At 40.3% G+C, this 15,120-nt stretch overlaps 1 protein-coding gene across 5 annotated transcripts in view; it reads left to right on the top strand.

Moving 5' to 3' along the window:
• Nucleotides 1–15,120, top strand: part of LOC121888464 (trichohyalin-like) — a 97,403-nt gene that overhangs the window by 58,801 nt on the left and 23,482 nt on the right. For all 5 annotated transcript variants that reach the window (XM_042399976.1, XM_042399977.1, XM_042399975.1 and 2 more), the window contains 8 exons: nucleotides 876–1,043; nucleotides 2,887–3,117; nucleotides 3,287–3,517; nucleotides 5,335–5,436; nucleotides 5,680–5,756; nucleotides 6,117–6,261; nucleotides 7,545–7,782; nucleotides 13,782–13,866. In XM_042399976.1, coding sequence (XP_042255910.1) covers nucleotides 876–1,043; nucleotides 2,887–3,117; nucleotides 3,287–3,517; nucleotides 5,335–5,436; nucleotides 5,680–5,756; nucleotides 6,117–6,261; nucleotides 7,545–7,782; nucleotides 13,782–13,866 — 1,277 coding nt within the window. The remainder of the gene's footprint in view (nucleotides 1–875; nucleotides 1,044–2,886; nucleotides 3,118–3,286; nucleotides 3,518–5,334; nucleotides 5,437–5,679; nucleotides 5,757–6,116; nucleotides 6,262–7,544; nucleotides 7,783–13,781; nucleotides 13,867–15,120) is intronic.

Genomic DNA, 15,120 nt, shown 5'->3' with positions numbered 1-15,120 from the left:
TTTTTATTCATTTATGTCCTTAGCGGGGCTTATTTGTCTGTATTTCTGTTTGTGTGTGTATGATTTGAGCATATTTACATGTTTTAATATTGCAATTTTGACAGATTTTATACTGTACCTGCTGAACAAAGTACAATTTATTACATATCGAATGTACCTGTATATTTTGTATGAATGTTAGAGTGGACAAAGACAACAGATAAAAGCTTGTTACTTGTTAAGGGCCATGGTGTGCAACTAATTTAATTTCTCTCCCTTTTCTTATTGCCAATTTAACATCTTCCAACTATGCTCCATGAGAAATAAGGGTTTTACAAATTTGTTTCCTTTTTTTTTGGGTTTAAATTTGTGTTCAGGCTTTTTAGGGAGTAATACAAGGGTCCTTAACCTGTCTTTCTATTTTTTGTTTTTCCTTTCATATGCTGAGGCTAGGCTGAACGAGCACCCTTGTGTTGTTGTTTTTTTTTTTCCCGACAATGCCCTGCTTTACACCCACATCCACCCGAGGGAAGTGCCCAAACCAACTGCAGTCTTCTACCGTTGGCTACTGAGCAGCTCCATTAGAGCAGTGGGAGGCGTAGCACCTTGCTCAAAGGCTCCTCGAAAGTTGGAGCTAAGGAAAGGGGAATCGTTACTCATTCATGTCTGCTGTGCCCACATTTTCCCATCTGGTCCTGAGACTAAACTGGGAAACTCTCTGACTCAAGCCTGATTCCTTCACTTTTAGGCTGTTGCCGCCCCCTCGCTGTCTTTTCTGTCTGTCTGTCTGTGTGTGTGTGTGCATGTGTGTGTGCTTTGTATACCTACATAAAGTTTCCTCAGTTGTTCCATCCCCATCCTTTTCACTTTTCCTCTCCCTCTCTCATCTTGCTCAGGTGATAGCACTGGAGGGTGAGGTCAGACGTTTGAACCAAAAGATCAGAGGTCACAAGGAAGAGGCCTGTCAGTTAAGCAAAAAAGTCAGAGATACTGAGCGTCTTAAAGATCAGAAGGAGAAAGACCAGCAGCAGCTACATGATCAGCTCTGTATTAGTCAGCAACAGGTAACACTCTCCTCTCCTCTCATCACCACCTCCCCTACAGGTGAAATCTCTAGTAAAATCCATAGATCAGTTGAACTCTGACCGGGAAACTGTGAAACAGGCTCACAAGATTGATGCGGAATGCTGGAGCCACAGAAGTGTCCTGCTTCACAGCCGATTGAAGCAGAACAACTCTGAGCTCAGCCAAAAAACAGAGCAGGCTGAAGGATAGAGAGTCGGAGGTCATGGATCTCAAGGACAGTTTTAATCAGCAGCACACAGCCACAGAGAAGGCAAGTTTTTGTGCGTTCAGTTGTCAGTCATTTGAGCCATGACCCTACAGTAAAACAATCTACTGTGTTAATCCGGTGAACATAAAAAGCAAAATCAGAGGCACTAATGCATCTGAATGCGTGTGATCTAAATCACACTAGACAATCAAATAGTCAGTCTTCTGCCAGGGACAACAAACTGACCCGTTTACAGCAGACAAGCTTTATTTTGCAGTCAACTCACATATATCCCCGTCTACATCATCTGAATTACCAAACAAGACAGGATGACCCCTCTGTTTGTCAACCTCTCACATCCAATTGGTCCCAAACATTAATACAGAGAGGAAAAGATAGACCGAGAGATTCAAAAAAAAAAGAAGAAGAAGAGGAGAATAAAGTTATTATCAACCAAGGGCGGTCATGTGACAGCCATGAATACTCGGCAGGCCAAATGACGTTCATCAGGTCATGAGGGTCAAAGCGATGTGTTTTCCATCATATTTAATGAGGGTTGTTTGATTCCCCAAAGCACAAGCTCCTGATTATGGTCACAAGAAAGCCATGGTGTTCCCATTAAGCCTTGTTATGAGGCCTTTCATCCAGTGACAGAAAGAAATGCTAAATCCACTAATAGTGTGTGGACTGTTGGGTAGTGGATACATTAAAGGGAAAGAAATACTGGCAGAGAGGGAGCAAGTATATAATATACGGCTATAATAGGTAAAGTTGACATATGACACCTCACTTTATGTTGTGTATGTGCGTGTTACCTTGGGTAACCTTGGGTAAAACATTCACCATTACACTTTATTAAAATGGAGTGTGCCTAAACATGAGCTGAGTCAATGGTTTTAAACATTCCACGCACAGGGTCGTACACCTACACAGGCTGTTCAGTTTTTGAAAGTAGAGAACTAAAGTTTACGGCGCACCTCCATCCTCTCCTCTCCTCTCCTTTCCTCTCCTCTCCTCTCCTCTCCGCGTCTCTTTCTTCCTTTGCATGAACAGGTTTTCTACTCAGTCATGCTACCATCCAGCAAGTGTTACTCTTAGATGGGGCCGAGCTAATCCATGGTTAAACCAAGCTGCGGTGAACCACTGAAATCTAACTAGTTGGCTGTCATTAGTTGTAAACCCTCATGTTCTGATCCAGATTACAGCGGGATTAACGTGGATGAACTCAAGCTGAGTGTTAGAGCGGGTTTAACTTTCTCAACCTCTCCCCTTGAAAGGTGAGCTACGGTAGGATTCCTAGTGTAACACCAGGATTAAGCCCGGTTTCACTTCCTGGGTTCCCCTTTCATTATGACAGAGGTTACTGTAGAGCAGCACTGTGTGTTTCACCATGTTAGGCAATGTTGTATACTTGGTATACTTGTTTTTTTAGTTTTACCATATGTTTGTATACTGTATCTATCTCTTTATCTTTTCTTTTTGGCACATAGAGTCCTGATTAAACATAACGTCAAGTACTTTTATTCACAAGTCCACTCTAAGAGAATTTAAGGCTACAGCAATTCCACTAAATTATAGAGCAAAGATTTACTCCCATCTACATGCATACTACATTTGGCTGTATTTGCTTTCAGATTGGAGCATCTGAAGAGAAGCTGAAAAAGCAGGTAGTTGAGCTGGAATTCCTTCATCAGCAGCTGAAAGGAGCCAAAGAGGAGCTGAAAGAGGCCAGTTTGCAAACCCAGGAGCAGAAAGAAACAGTTGCAACTTTTAAACAGAAGTACACAGCAGCAATAGAGAAGGTGCATAGGGTGCAAGGGAAGGCTGAACTTTTAGAAGAGGAGCTACGGTATTCACAGCAACAGGTAGATAACGTTTGATACCATGTAGATTGTACTGTATAGTAGCACCATGCTATTACCATGATAACATTTTTGCTTTATATCTATTCTACATTTTATATCTTCAGTCCTGTGAGTGAAGCCGCAGTGTAAAAAATATTTCATTGCTCTATTCACTATGTTTAATTGGCAGCTAAGAGAGTCCCAATTAGCAACTCATTCAGTGAAGGAAGAGCTAGCTGAGCTGGAGCGGCGGTACCATGAAAAAGTTGGCCAATGGGAGAGCTCACAGGAGTCTCTTGACCAGTTGACAGATGAACTCCAGGCCAATCAGAATCGACTGAGGGAGAGCCAGCAAAAAGCGGACCACTACAAAAGCCTGATGGGTACCCTGCAGGAGCAGGTGGACACACTCAAACAACAGGTCAGGCCACACATGTACACACATCACATGGCATGGTACAGTTAATCATGTAGCTCTCTGTGCAGATGCCAATTTGTTTGTAGCAGTAATGAACAACCTTTTTTCAAAGATCACTTAATGATTTTGGAATACGCCTGTTGCTACACAGTTTAAAACTGCTCAAAATGGTGTTTTTCGGGTTATTTTTTCAGACATTTCTTACATTTCCGTGTAGGAATCAACAAAGCTGCTGCATGGTAACATAGAGAGATGATGTGGGGGCAGTCTTTCATTTCAAAACTGCATATGTTGCACATATTTTTACAGTCTTCACAGCGGTGTTATGTATTTTTTAAGAATGCAGTTTTTATGGATCCCCACCCTAGTTCTGTCAAAGAAGATTTGGATTTTGTATATAACGTTAATGTTAATTTGTGTCTTTGTGTGCCCTCATGTGTGCCCAGGTGCTTCCCAGCTCCATCACTGTGTAAGTGGGTATATGCCTCTGTGTGCACATGTCACTGTACACGTGTGTATGTGTGTGTACAAGTGTGCGTCGGTGCATGTGTGCACTGGCGCGTGTCACTTAATATTTTCTCCTCTTTCTTTCTGTTTTATATTTACTACATCAGGCAACAAATGAATCATCTTTATTACGGAGAAATTTAATTTGGATGAACTTAACTGCTGCCGCCAAGGTCAGACGGGCAGAATGTCATTTTAATCCAATCAACTTTAATCTGTTGGTTATAAAAGAGTTAGGCTGTTGAAGAATGGCTGTATCTCAGGCCCTTTATTACACTGGCTAATGACTTTGATTGTGAGGCGCCTATCAAGAGGTTAGGAGTTCTTATGGAGCTTCACGTCCTGCTAATTCTCTACCTCATGCCACTGTTGGGCTCAGCTAATCCTATGATCACTGTTTACAAGAAAATCTCAAAAGTGAAATATTTTTATAAATTTAAAATGAATATTAAATTAATGTACGAGTGATAGCAGTTCATACTTGAGCAAAAATGGAAATAGAAATGGAAACCTGCACAGTAGCCTGAGTTTAGTATCTTGCTCTGCTATCTCAGTTCTAGTCCATTTGTATTCTGACTTGGGAATATTTCACTCCAACATAATCCTATGATGATGTCTACTTTTGAATTAGTTACATAATTTTGCCTTTATAAAAGACAGCAGATAATAGACCAAGATTGAGGGTAACGATGAATTAAGCTTTTTTTCTGCACAGTGAACATGGGCAACATTCTTAGCAATGAGCTACATTGTCTTTTTTTGGAATTTGTTTGTAATTAAAGGAACAATGCTAGGATCCTAATGTACTATTGGCTGTTGGAGTTTCCCAGACTAGATTCATGTGTTAATGTTATGCTAATTGTGTTGAAGTTTGTCATCTTTGCTTGGAACATCAAGGCCACATTTCTCTGTGCTCTGCAACAAATCAATACACAAATGAGTGTAATACATAACAATGTGTCTCCTTAATGGCATATCAATGTCATTGTCATTTATTAGTAAACCAAAATGCATATAATCTGTTGAAATTAAATTCATTATATAGCAAATCTACCATTTTGTGACTTTTCTTTTTGAGAACAATATTTGTTACAGTTTTTAGATCTGCTTCTGATTTCAGAGGCTTCACAGATTTATAACTGAATTCCTGCTGAGAAGGATTCTTGTTTTATAATGTGAACTACTGATATTTTTATCAACTGTGCAAAAATCAGCCCACCAAAAAACAAGGGATTTTTACAGTATTATTAAGTTTACCAACTACTAAACTACCTTTTCTTCTTTTACCTTTCATTTGCTCTCTCTACTTATAGAATCTGATGTTTGAGTGTGACCTAAGGCTGTATCAACAGAGTCATTCTCATTCTGATGAGGAGTACCTCAGCCTGCTAAAACACAGACAGCAGCTAGAGAAGGTAAGGCCGTATATTTCCTACACATAATACATTGCTCGATTCTCAGATTATTATATACTAAAACAATTGACTCCATTCACTGTAAAGTTATATTGAGAGATTTGGGAATTTGTTTACATTTTAGCTACATTCAAAAGTAACACAATCCATAGTTTATGGGTTCAGATTCACACTGACACGTAATGCATAGGCTACATTCCACTACCCACATTTTCTGTGTGCGTATGTGTGTGTGTGTTTCAGCGCTGTACTGAGCAGGTCGAGCGCCTTGCGGAGTGTGAAAAGGCTATTCTTCAGATGAAGTCAGAGCTGGAGAGACAGTAATAACGGAGTCTATAAAACTCTCATTCTCCTCTGCTGATCCTGGTTCTTGTCCTTGTCTCTCCTCTCATGCCCTTCCCCTCTGCCTCTACCCCCCACTCTCTTTTTCATTCTCTTAACAGTCTACATACTAAATGGCACATAGCAACTTTATGTTACATGCAAAATTTAACATAATCTATTACAATCGCTGATTTTAATTTAGTTGATATAATTAATTTAGTCATCCTTGTTTAAATTTTGTTGTGTTGAAGACCTTTTTTCTTCCACTGCGTTCATTGGTACTATGCACTGCTGTATGCTTACACAGCCGTTCGGACAGGCCATCGGACAGTCACTGTTTGCTCTCCTCCCCATAGAAATCAGGAAAAGGTGGGTCTGAAGCAAAGTCTTGTTGCATCCCATCATACACTCCAAACCAATCGCAGCCAGCTGGAACAAGAAGTGACACGCCTGAATAAGGAAGTTACACGCTTAGAGCTTGAGCTGGCGGACACCCAAAAGGTATGAAAGTAATGTATATCTGCTGACCTGTCCTTTAATGTAGTGACAGCTCATATTATTTTGACTCTTTCCCCCCACTACTTTTACATTCAGGCACATCCATTGTTCTTAAATATTGCTTATGTATGCATCACAGGACAAGAGCATGAGCTGGAGATTCAATTCAAGTTTCTATAGAGGAGTACTCAAACCACCTCCACCTCCACCAGCATCACACACCCACCACTCATGTGACTGTCCCGTGATTGCCTGGCAGAAACAAATTGCCTTGCCATTAATTAAAGCACCAAACGGTGGCAAGGCTGGTGAAATTGACTCCAATTAAGAGCTCAATGGGACACTAAATATTCAAATTACTCAAAGTGGTGACTGTAGCCTGGCAGAGTGCCAACATTGCTGGCAGTCATAGACACATCCTGCGTGTGTGTGTGTGTGTGCGCGCGTGTAGCCTTGTATGCGTAGGTGGAAGTGGGAATATTTGAGTTTACACATTAATTTGTGTGTAAACAAGTGATTTGATCGTGCTTACCAAGATCATATGCATACACAGATGTGTACTCTCACAAACACATGCACATGTAGGCAACCAGAGTATATTCTCTTCTCGTTGTCAGGTCTTGTCCGTTCAGTCAGTCATCTTCCCTGTGGAATTTCACATAATGAGTTTGTGCCATGTAAGGACACATGTATAGAAGGCTACATCTATATTCGTCACATGCATTATGCATATACACATTATTAATCTTGATCATTATGCATATATACATAATTATACAAGAGTTTAATGCTTTGTGTGAATGTTCAGTCATACATACTCCGGCTGAGTTCAGAGCTGTTGACAATAAAAGGTTTTTGAAGGAAACACAAAGAGGGCAATTAAAAAAACATTTACATAATATGGCATATTGGATGAACCAATCACAAGTAGACAAGTCTTAATACATACGTGAACACACAGAATACATATGGGAGTACGGTTGCTCAAGCCACATTCACAAGTGGTCAGTGACACTTGTTTATACATACAAAACAGACTATATATATATATATGGGTTTTTTTTCATTTTATTTTAAAGTTTCAGTCAGTTCCCCATGGATAAAAGCAAACGTAAGTGGGAAAGCAAAATCTAATAATAAATATTCACTCCAGGTGTTAAGTGCATTCTAGACACAATCTAGAAAAGATACTGTGTCTGAACAGGTCCACGAAAGCAACATGTGTATACACATTAAAAACACAGTCACTCATTCTCTGTTCATCTTGGCCCTTACTTATGCTGCAGGTACGTGTGATGCTCCTCAGGCAGTCAGAGGAGGAGCTGAAGGAAGCCAGGCGAGAGGCTGCCAGAAGGTGCAGGGAGGTGGATGTTCAGAAAGGAGAGGTACAGAGACTTCAGGAAGGGTTACAAAAAGGGGAGGAGAAGGTGATGAGCGCCCTCAGAGAGAAACAGAGCCTGAGCAGTCACATCAGGCAGCTGAGCCAAGAGCTTGAGGAGCTGCGCAGCAAGCATCATCTGACAGGTAGCAATCAGTCAATATATCCATCAGTCCCTTATGTTATACATCCTTTCTAGTCTTTCCATTTATGCTTCCAACAAATAACTTTTCATCCAACCAGATACACATGTAGAGGGTATACACATTTTTTTCATTCATTAGTCAAACATACAATTATTTTGCCTCTATTTGATAGTGATTGTAGAGACAGTGTGACAGAGAGGAGAGACAACATGCAGCAAACCAGGATCAGCATCTTAAACCCCTAAACAATCTGGCTGGGCAAAACCATTTATTTTTAAATAAAGCTAGCATTTGACTGGTGACCAGTGAGGATTTCACACCAGTGAAAACAAGTGGTGCCCAAGCAAATAGTTAATAAATGTATGAAAACTGAGATTTTATGTCAGTTTAATTCACTGTTTGCTCTGATTTTCTTGTTTGGTTGCTGTTGAACTTTTGGTCAATGTTGTCCATCAAAATCCCATCGCATGCAAAAGGAGCTACAGGAGTGTGCCATGTCTTTTGTTGCAGAACCAACCACAATGCTGTTAGCTCAATCAGTTAGCTTAAATTAGCCAGCAGTGGTACAGCAATGTGGTGATTCAGTTGCTAGCTGTCTGCACGCAATGTTAACTCAGACACACACACACACACATACACACACACACACACACACAGTAGATAGAGGTTTGATTTAATGGCACACTGCTTTAGCTGTATGGTAATGATCTGGTTTATGTGTGTGCGCGTGTGCACGGTGGTGGCCTTTGTAGTAGTGTGTCAGTGCAGGAATGGTGATGGCTGGGTCTCTCTGGGCACAGAAATGTCTCATTAAGAATTAACGTACACATCTACGGTCACGCCAGGCAAACACCTCACATACACACACACACAGCCATTTCTCCCAACTCCCACTGCTTTAATTAGCACATACACACTTGCTCTCCGAGGTACAAATACACACACACACACACACACACACACACACACACACACAATCACCTATTGTCCGCAGAGAGATGAATCTGAGGTCTCTCTCTGTGGCAGACAGTGGCTGGCTCGCTCGGTGAACACTGCTCATTAACAAGATAGAGACAGAAGGACAACGCTGTGTAGCTTGGCCTTTGTCTGTGATCAAAACGCATTCCCCCAACTCTATGCTCCACACAAAACCACATATTATTCAGCTTTTACCTTCAGCAAATACAATCCAGCAATGTAGAGCCTATTGTAATGACTTAAGAAGAATAAAGATGCATTATTATAACAAAGGGGGCATTGTTTACCTGGATATAGCAGTGGCCTGAATAGACTGGGTGAGGAGTCAGCTTGAGAAATTACTGTCATGAACAAAAGGCCTTTTTATTAACATGAAGCCCTTGTCGAGGTTTTTCTGTATTATGAAAACATCGCCTTGAGTGGTGATGATTCTTTTTGTTGCTTGATAACAGCAGATCTGCTCCAGTTGTAGTATTGAAGTAGTAGATTTTGAAAATGAACAGGTTAGAATTCAGCCTGTTAGAACAGTATGGACAGACACAAAGAGGTATAAAATGATTAGAAAAAGAAAACATGCGGAGGAGTAGACACTTATCACCAAAGTATATAGCTACAGTATCAAAACCATTTAAGACCCTACTGCATAATTGTATTTATTTATGCACTTTGTTAACTTGTTATAATGTCACATAAAGTGGGTATCCAGTCATTCATCTATTCGCTTTTGGCATCCTGTAAAATTACAGAATTATTCATCTGGTAAATAGAGTAGCAATGAAATATTAGCATGGTAACAGCAAATATCAGCTTAAAAAATCATGGTACCATTCCCTTATTATTTTTACTGCTGATTAAGAAATTGGCATCTTCGTGATCTCTGTCACAGCATTCCTACTTGTAAGGCGACTTGTCAGGTAACAAGAAAACTGGCAACATGTTACCTGAACCCTTCAGTTAACTGGGTGTTTTTACATAACTGTCGTTGGGATGTGATGGATATTATATTAAAAGGTTGCTTTGGCCAGATAGAGAAAAATTGTCAGAGAAGGAAAGAAACAGAGGATAGGAGGATGAGTAGGGAACCAGGGAAGTGTCACAAGGATGAGATTGAAGCATCTGAAGGCAGCTGGATTCAATCAAACTGTGTCAAGAGAGGATGAGGAGACGGGAAAGAAGGGGGTGATTAAAAAGAAGTTAAAAAAAAAAGTCCTTAAACATTGCGCATGACTGTATGTGTCAAATTTATCATCGCTATTTGACAGCAGACATTTTTTGCATGATTCTCAGTTCAGTAGATATCCTGTTTCTTACAAAATACAGTAGAGTCTAGAAAGTAAATCATGCAACACTTAATAAGCTGCTGTATATATGATGCTAAAAGTATACCACTGCATATACTGTAGACAATGTAGCGTATATAGTGCAGTATACAGCATGTGGGTAATTAGAAATAAATACTTGATGTACATTGCAACAGACATGCTGAATTCAAAAGAGAACGGATCATTTGTGATATGATTTTTTAAACTTAAGAGCAGCTGTGCAGAAAATAAATAGAGAAGTGTAGATAAATAAACTGTGTTCATAATCTGTATTATATAAAAATGTACGTGGTAGATTCTAAATGGCTGGTTAATTGTTTTAGAAAAAAAAGTGTCCTTAGCACCTACCTGTGACATCATGTTTAAAATATTCAAATGATATGGCTGATAGTGTCATCTTACATCTTAAATAAGACGTGTTGTAAGGTTGGCTGTAATGTGAAATAAATGTGATACTGTGTGACAACAAATGAAATAACCGCATAAACAAAAACACAATATCCATATTTCCACACTTGCACTAAAACAGAAATGTGATATTACCACCCCTCTGTGCTGCTGATGTGCATCTGCCTAAAGATGATGAAATCATTATCGTGTGCATGTGTGTGCGCGCATGTATATGTGTGTGTGTGTGTGTGTGTACTTCTATCCAATCTGGATCCCTGGACGCACACGTGCACAGGCCTCTCTCCTCCAATTCACCTCTATTACTAGCTATAATCCCATTTCACACTCTATCGATCCCCAAAACTGTTGTTCACCGGAACCAGCAGCAAACACTGGCATTTCTCCCCATCATTTCTACACCATTGTTCTTTATTACACAAAGAAGCCCCCCTTTGTCTCAGAGCAAACTCAGCCCCGCTGAAATATGAATTATAAATGTATGGCTAATAAAAGAGAAGGGGGAAAGGAGAGAGAGAAGGGGAGAGAGATAGAGATAGAGAGAAGTGGTTGGTAGAAACATCAGAGAAAATGACTCCTTTACAAGAGTCTATTGATCAGTTTCTATCAAAGGGGGATGTCAGACATGAGATTACCTGGCAGTTTGAGCATTAGGTGCCGTGTGTTATAGCCCCGGGCCCTTGTACCGCTGCCAGAGGATTGTAAATAAAGCGGAGAGGAGAGAGCAGAGGGGAGTGTGTTGGGGTGTATGCGTGTGTGAGTTTTAGATTCTATGTGTGTGTGTGTGTGTGTGTGTTAGTCTTTGTGAGTGTTCACTGTTGTGTGCATATTTTTTTTTCTTGTGGTGTATTTGTGTGCATAACGTTGTGCGGCTGTGTGCCTACACCTTTTGGCTTATACCCAAAAGCAGTGTTGCAAGCCCATGAAACTTCAGAAAGAGAGAGAAAGAGTCTTGGGAGGCTTTGGGACGTCTCTTGGGAGCACCTTAGCCCGCTACGAATCCCGCAACAAAGCCAAAGGAAGCCCCTATGAAGCCTTATGAAGCTTTTATGAGGGCCAGGCAGGGCCCAGCCTAGCCCCAACTTCTGATTCTGGGTTAGCCGGGTTTTCATCCTTCTCATGTTAAAGGTTAGCTGTGAGAGCAGGGTAATCTGACTGCAGATCTGTGATTACAGGCTGATGCTGTATGATGGGCTTTGAAGCTCATATGAAGGCGTTGAGAGGGAGAGATTGACAGAAAGTTAGATTATGGACTAATGTCATACCTTAAGTTGTGAAGCCAGTATAAAAGGGTCAAGAAAGTGAGAGAGTAAGGGACCCAAGATCTTAGATTGTGGACTAATGTCATAACTTAACTCATGAAGCCACTAAAAACAGGTTGTAAAAGACCCCAGACCTTAGAATATGGACTACCGTTCTACCTTAAGCTGCTATGAAGTGTTGAGAAATCCAGAATCTTCTGTGGATCCTCATTTAATGTGGAAAATTGTTGCAGTATTTGGTCATCAATCCCTTCTAAGCTAAACATACCCCCCATCTTATCTATTTTTCTAAAGTAAACATCTGGTGTGTGCATGTGTAAGTGCTGCTGTTTGCTCTCTGCTTTTGTGTGTCTATCATTTTTTTTTTATACCTCCAGAAATTTTAAGTTTTAGAGCAAGCCGTCTGCTTTTCCACTTAATTTTTTTGTGTGTGTGTGTTTCAGTTGTGCGTGTCTGTTCCTCTGACTATGTGTGTTTGGGCGCAAATAGAAGTGTTTGCGTAATCGGTCAGTCTGTGCAGCTAATTGCTCTCTCAGTGGTGGGAGGTGTCACTGAGGTCACCTCAAACTAATGCCTTGAATGTGAATTTGATCCCCACCTCAAGTTTTCACATCTCTGCTTTATTGATTATTGAGATTCATAGCAAACTTTCACCTTGAGGTTCAGTAAAATAGCCAATGTAGGATGCATACATACACACACACACACACACACATTCACACACAAATAAAAGTGTTTGTGCATCGTTAAATATTTAGCAATTTCAGTTACAGCTTCAATTTTCCTAGGGCTTCAGTTTAAACAGTTTGGATGCTGCAAAACCATAAATTAATCATAGTTTTATTAAATGTAGATTTTCTTTTCTGTATTTCTTCCTTTCTGGTATTGGTTTTAGCTTCCCCACCATTCAATTTGTCCCGCCACTACTATAACAACGTGGTGCGTGGCCCTAAAAGCATTACAGCAATGCCCTAAACATTTCTCTACTTCTATTTCACACACTCAAATACACATGCACGCTCACAAAGTCAAGGTCCGTCCTGTAAATATTAAACAGAGCCACACACACACACACACACACACACACTCAGGAGCGCCCACACCTCTACATATTCAGTGCACACACCTTCTCAATATTCACTAGCCTTGGCCACCGATGGCTGACAGTTTATGTTATATTCAATGAATACTGAATTTAGTGAAAAGGTTTTAAGAGCTATGAAGAAACATTGACTCACAAAACAGCATACATAACAAAAAAAGGGGGGAAGGAAGCAAATCCTAAATTTTAAATTCAAACTGAAAAGGGTCTGCAAAGCAAACCTAACCAAGGAACCTGACTAGTGGTTTATTATGCACCCGCTCAATGTGCTAAACTAGTAAGTGTAGGACAATGGGGTTTTATTGCATGTAGACGGAGGAGAAGGCTGAAAAGTGAATGTGATTGAAGGGCTGCAGTCAGGAATATGAGCTCAAATGGCCTGCTCAAGGTAAAGAGTGCCATCTATTGACAAAGTTGGGGAGCGCTTCTTTTTTTTTTTCTCTCTCAACAAAAGGACTGTTGCCCCGTCTAAGTGTAAGCAGTGCAATACGTTCACTCCCTCTTTCTCTGCCCCTGAAAGGCATTCAGTGCCTCCTCTGTGGAGTTCTTGATTTTGCTTTGAAGGTGACTCACAGTTCATATTTTCCCACTCATGCTGAACTTGACGAGAATCAATAATCACCTCTGTGTATACATGTTGTGTAAATTATTCTATTAACTTCAGTCTGATGGATGATGTGAGGTATTATGTAAATGTTTTAGATAGATTTCCTTTAAATACAGTTAAAAAACAAAATCAACTCGGACACAAGAGCTGACACTATTTTATTAATATCTCAACTGGAAATTTTCTTTTCTTTCTTGCCTTCTGGCCATTTGAATTAGGCCTACTCTCTAATGAATCTTAACCAAGAGTGTCTGAAGTGAACTGTTGCTCTTTATCTCACACTTTTCTTTTTCTGTCTCTCCTCTCTCTCTCCTGCTCAGTGGAGGAGTTGGCAGCCTGTGCAGAGGAGGCGAGGCGGATGGCGGGGTGCCTGAATGAGGGAAAGCTAGCAGAGGAGAAAATAAGGTAAGAAGGGAGAGAGGGAAAGAGGCTTCCTCTCTTATCCCATTTCCCATCGTCCCCTGTGTAAGCTCAGTAATCAAAAACATTTAGATTTTTTACGTGCAGTGTACAGTAGGCTGTTTAACTGAACATGTGTTGAACAGAGCAGCCTTAAGCTTGAAATACTTACATTGTTCAAGAGGGTGTACAAAGCAAAATGCGTAACTTTTTACTCTGTCAAACATTAAATGATCATTTTTGGAAGATTTGAATATCAGATGATGTCAATAACGACCAGTAATTTCTATGTAGTTTATTACTGAACAGAAATATCCGAATGTGTATTGATGGGACACGGTAGGTAAGCAGATGTTAGGTCGTGGAGTTCAGAGTTCAGAGGTGAGACCCCTGGTTGACCCCTGTGTGTCACCAGAGCTGCGGTGATGACATCAGCAAGCATGTATCACCCAGTAAGAGTGTGTGTTTGTGTGTCTGTTTGTGCATGCATAGTTGTGGTTGTGGCTTTGGCTTCGACATGACCTCACTGCAATGGTCTCCGTCTCAGGGAGTTTCTCGGTTAAGTTGAGCCATGGAACATTTTCATCGTCAACCGACAATTTAAAACTCGGCATGGAGACTTTATAGGTTACATTCTGAATTATTACATTTTATTACATTTAAACCAATTTTAGGTACTGAATGGTAAAACAATCGCTGTGTCTGCATATTATATCCATTTGCAGAATCATGCTGTTTACTGTTAACCCAGTATTATCTAATAACTGCAAAGACATGAAAGGTTTTTAAGCAACAACACCATACTAATGGCTTCCATCTGTGCTGTGGGAAATCCCCTCCTTTCTCCACAGGATGCCTCCTCTCTTTCTTTCCTTTCTCTCTCCTACTCTGTTCATCCTATCATGTGTTCTCTCCATGGACCAATCTATCAGGCATTTTCTTTCTTTTTTGTTTTGGCTGTTCTGCTTCTGCTTCAGCTTTTACTACCAACAAGTTATTCGATTAGTATCTACAAGTTCACTGCTGAAACATTTAGTTGATGTGTTTAGACACACAAAATAAGTCAGCTGTAATTTTTTTGGGATAAAATATTTAGAATTAATGGATTTGTTCTTTCTTTTTAAACTGCCTACACAACTTGTAATACTTTTTCTCATGTTTTTTTTTTTTTTTTTTTGGTGAATATCTTGAGTTTTTGATTAAAGCAAAAGATGTAGCATCATGGAGGTGGGTGTACTAGTGGCCTCAGCGTTTAAGATG

This window comes from Thunnus maccoyii, chromosome 21 (genome assembly GCF_910596095.1).
Source record: "Thunnus maccoyii chromosome 21, fThuMac1.1, whole genome shotgun sequence".
Lineage (NCBI taxonomy): Eukaryota > Metazoa > Chordata > Actinopteri > Scombriformes > Scombridae > Thunnus > Thunnus maccoyii.
The sequence above is the reverse complement of the archived record's forward strand: the minus strand, read 5'-3'. Positions and strand labels throughout refer to the sequence as shown.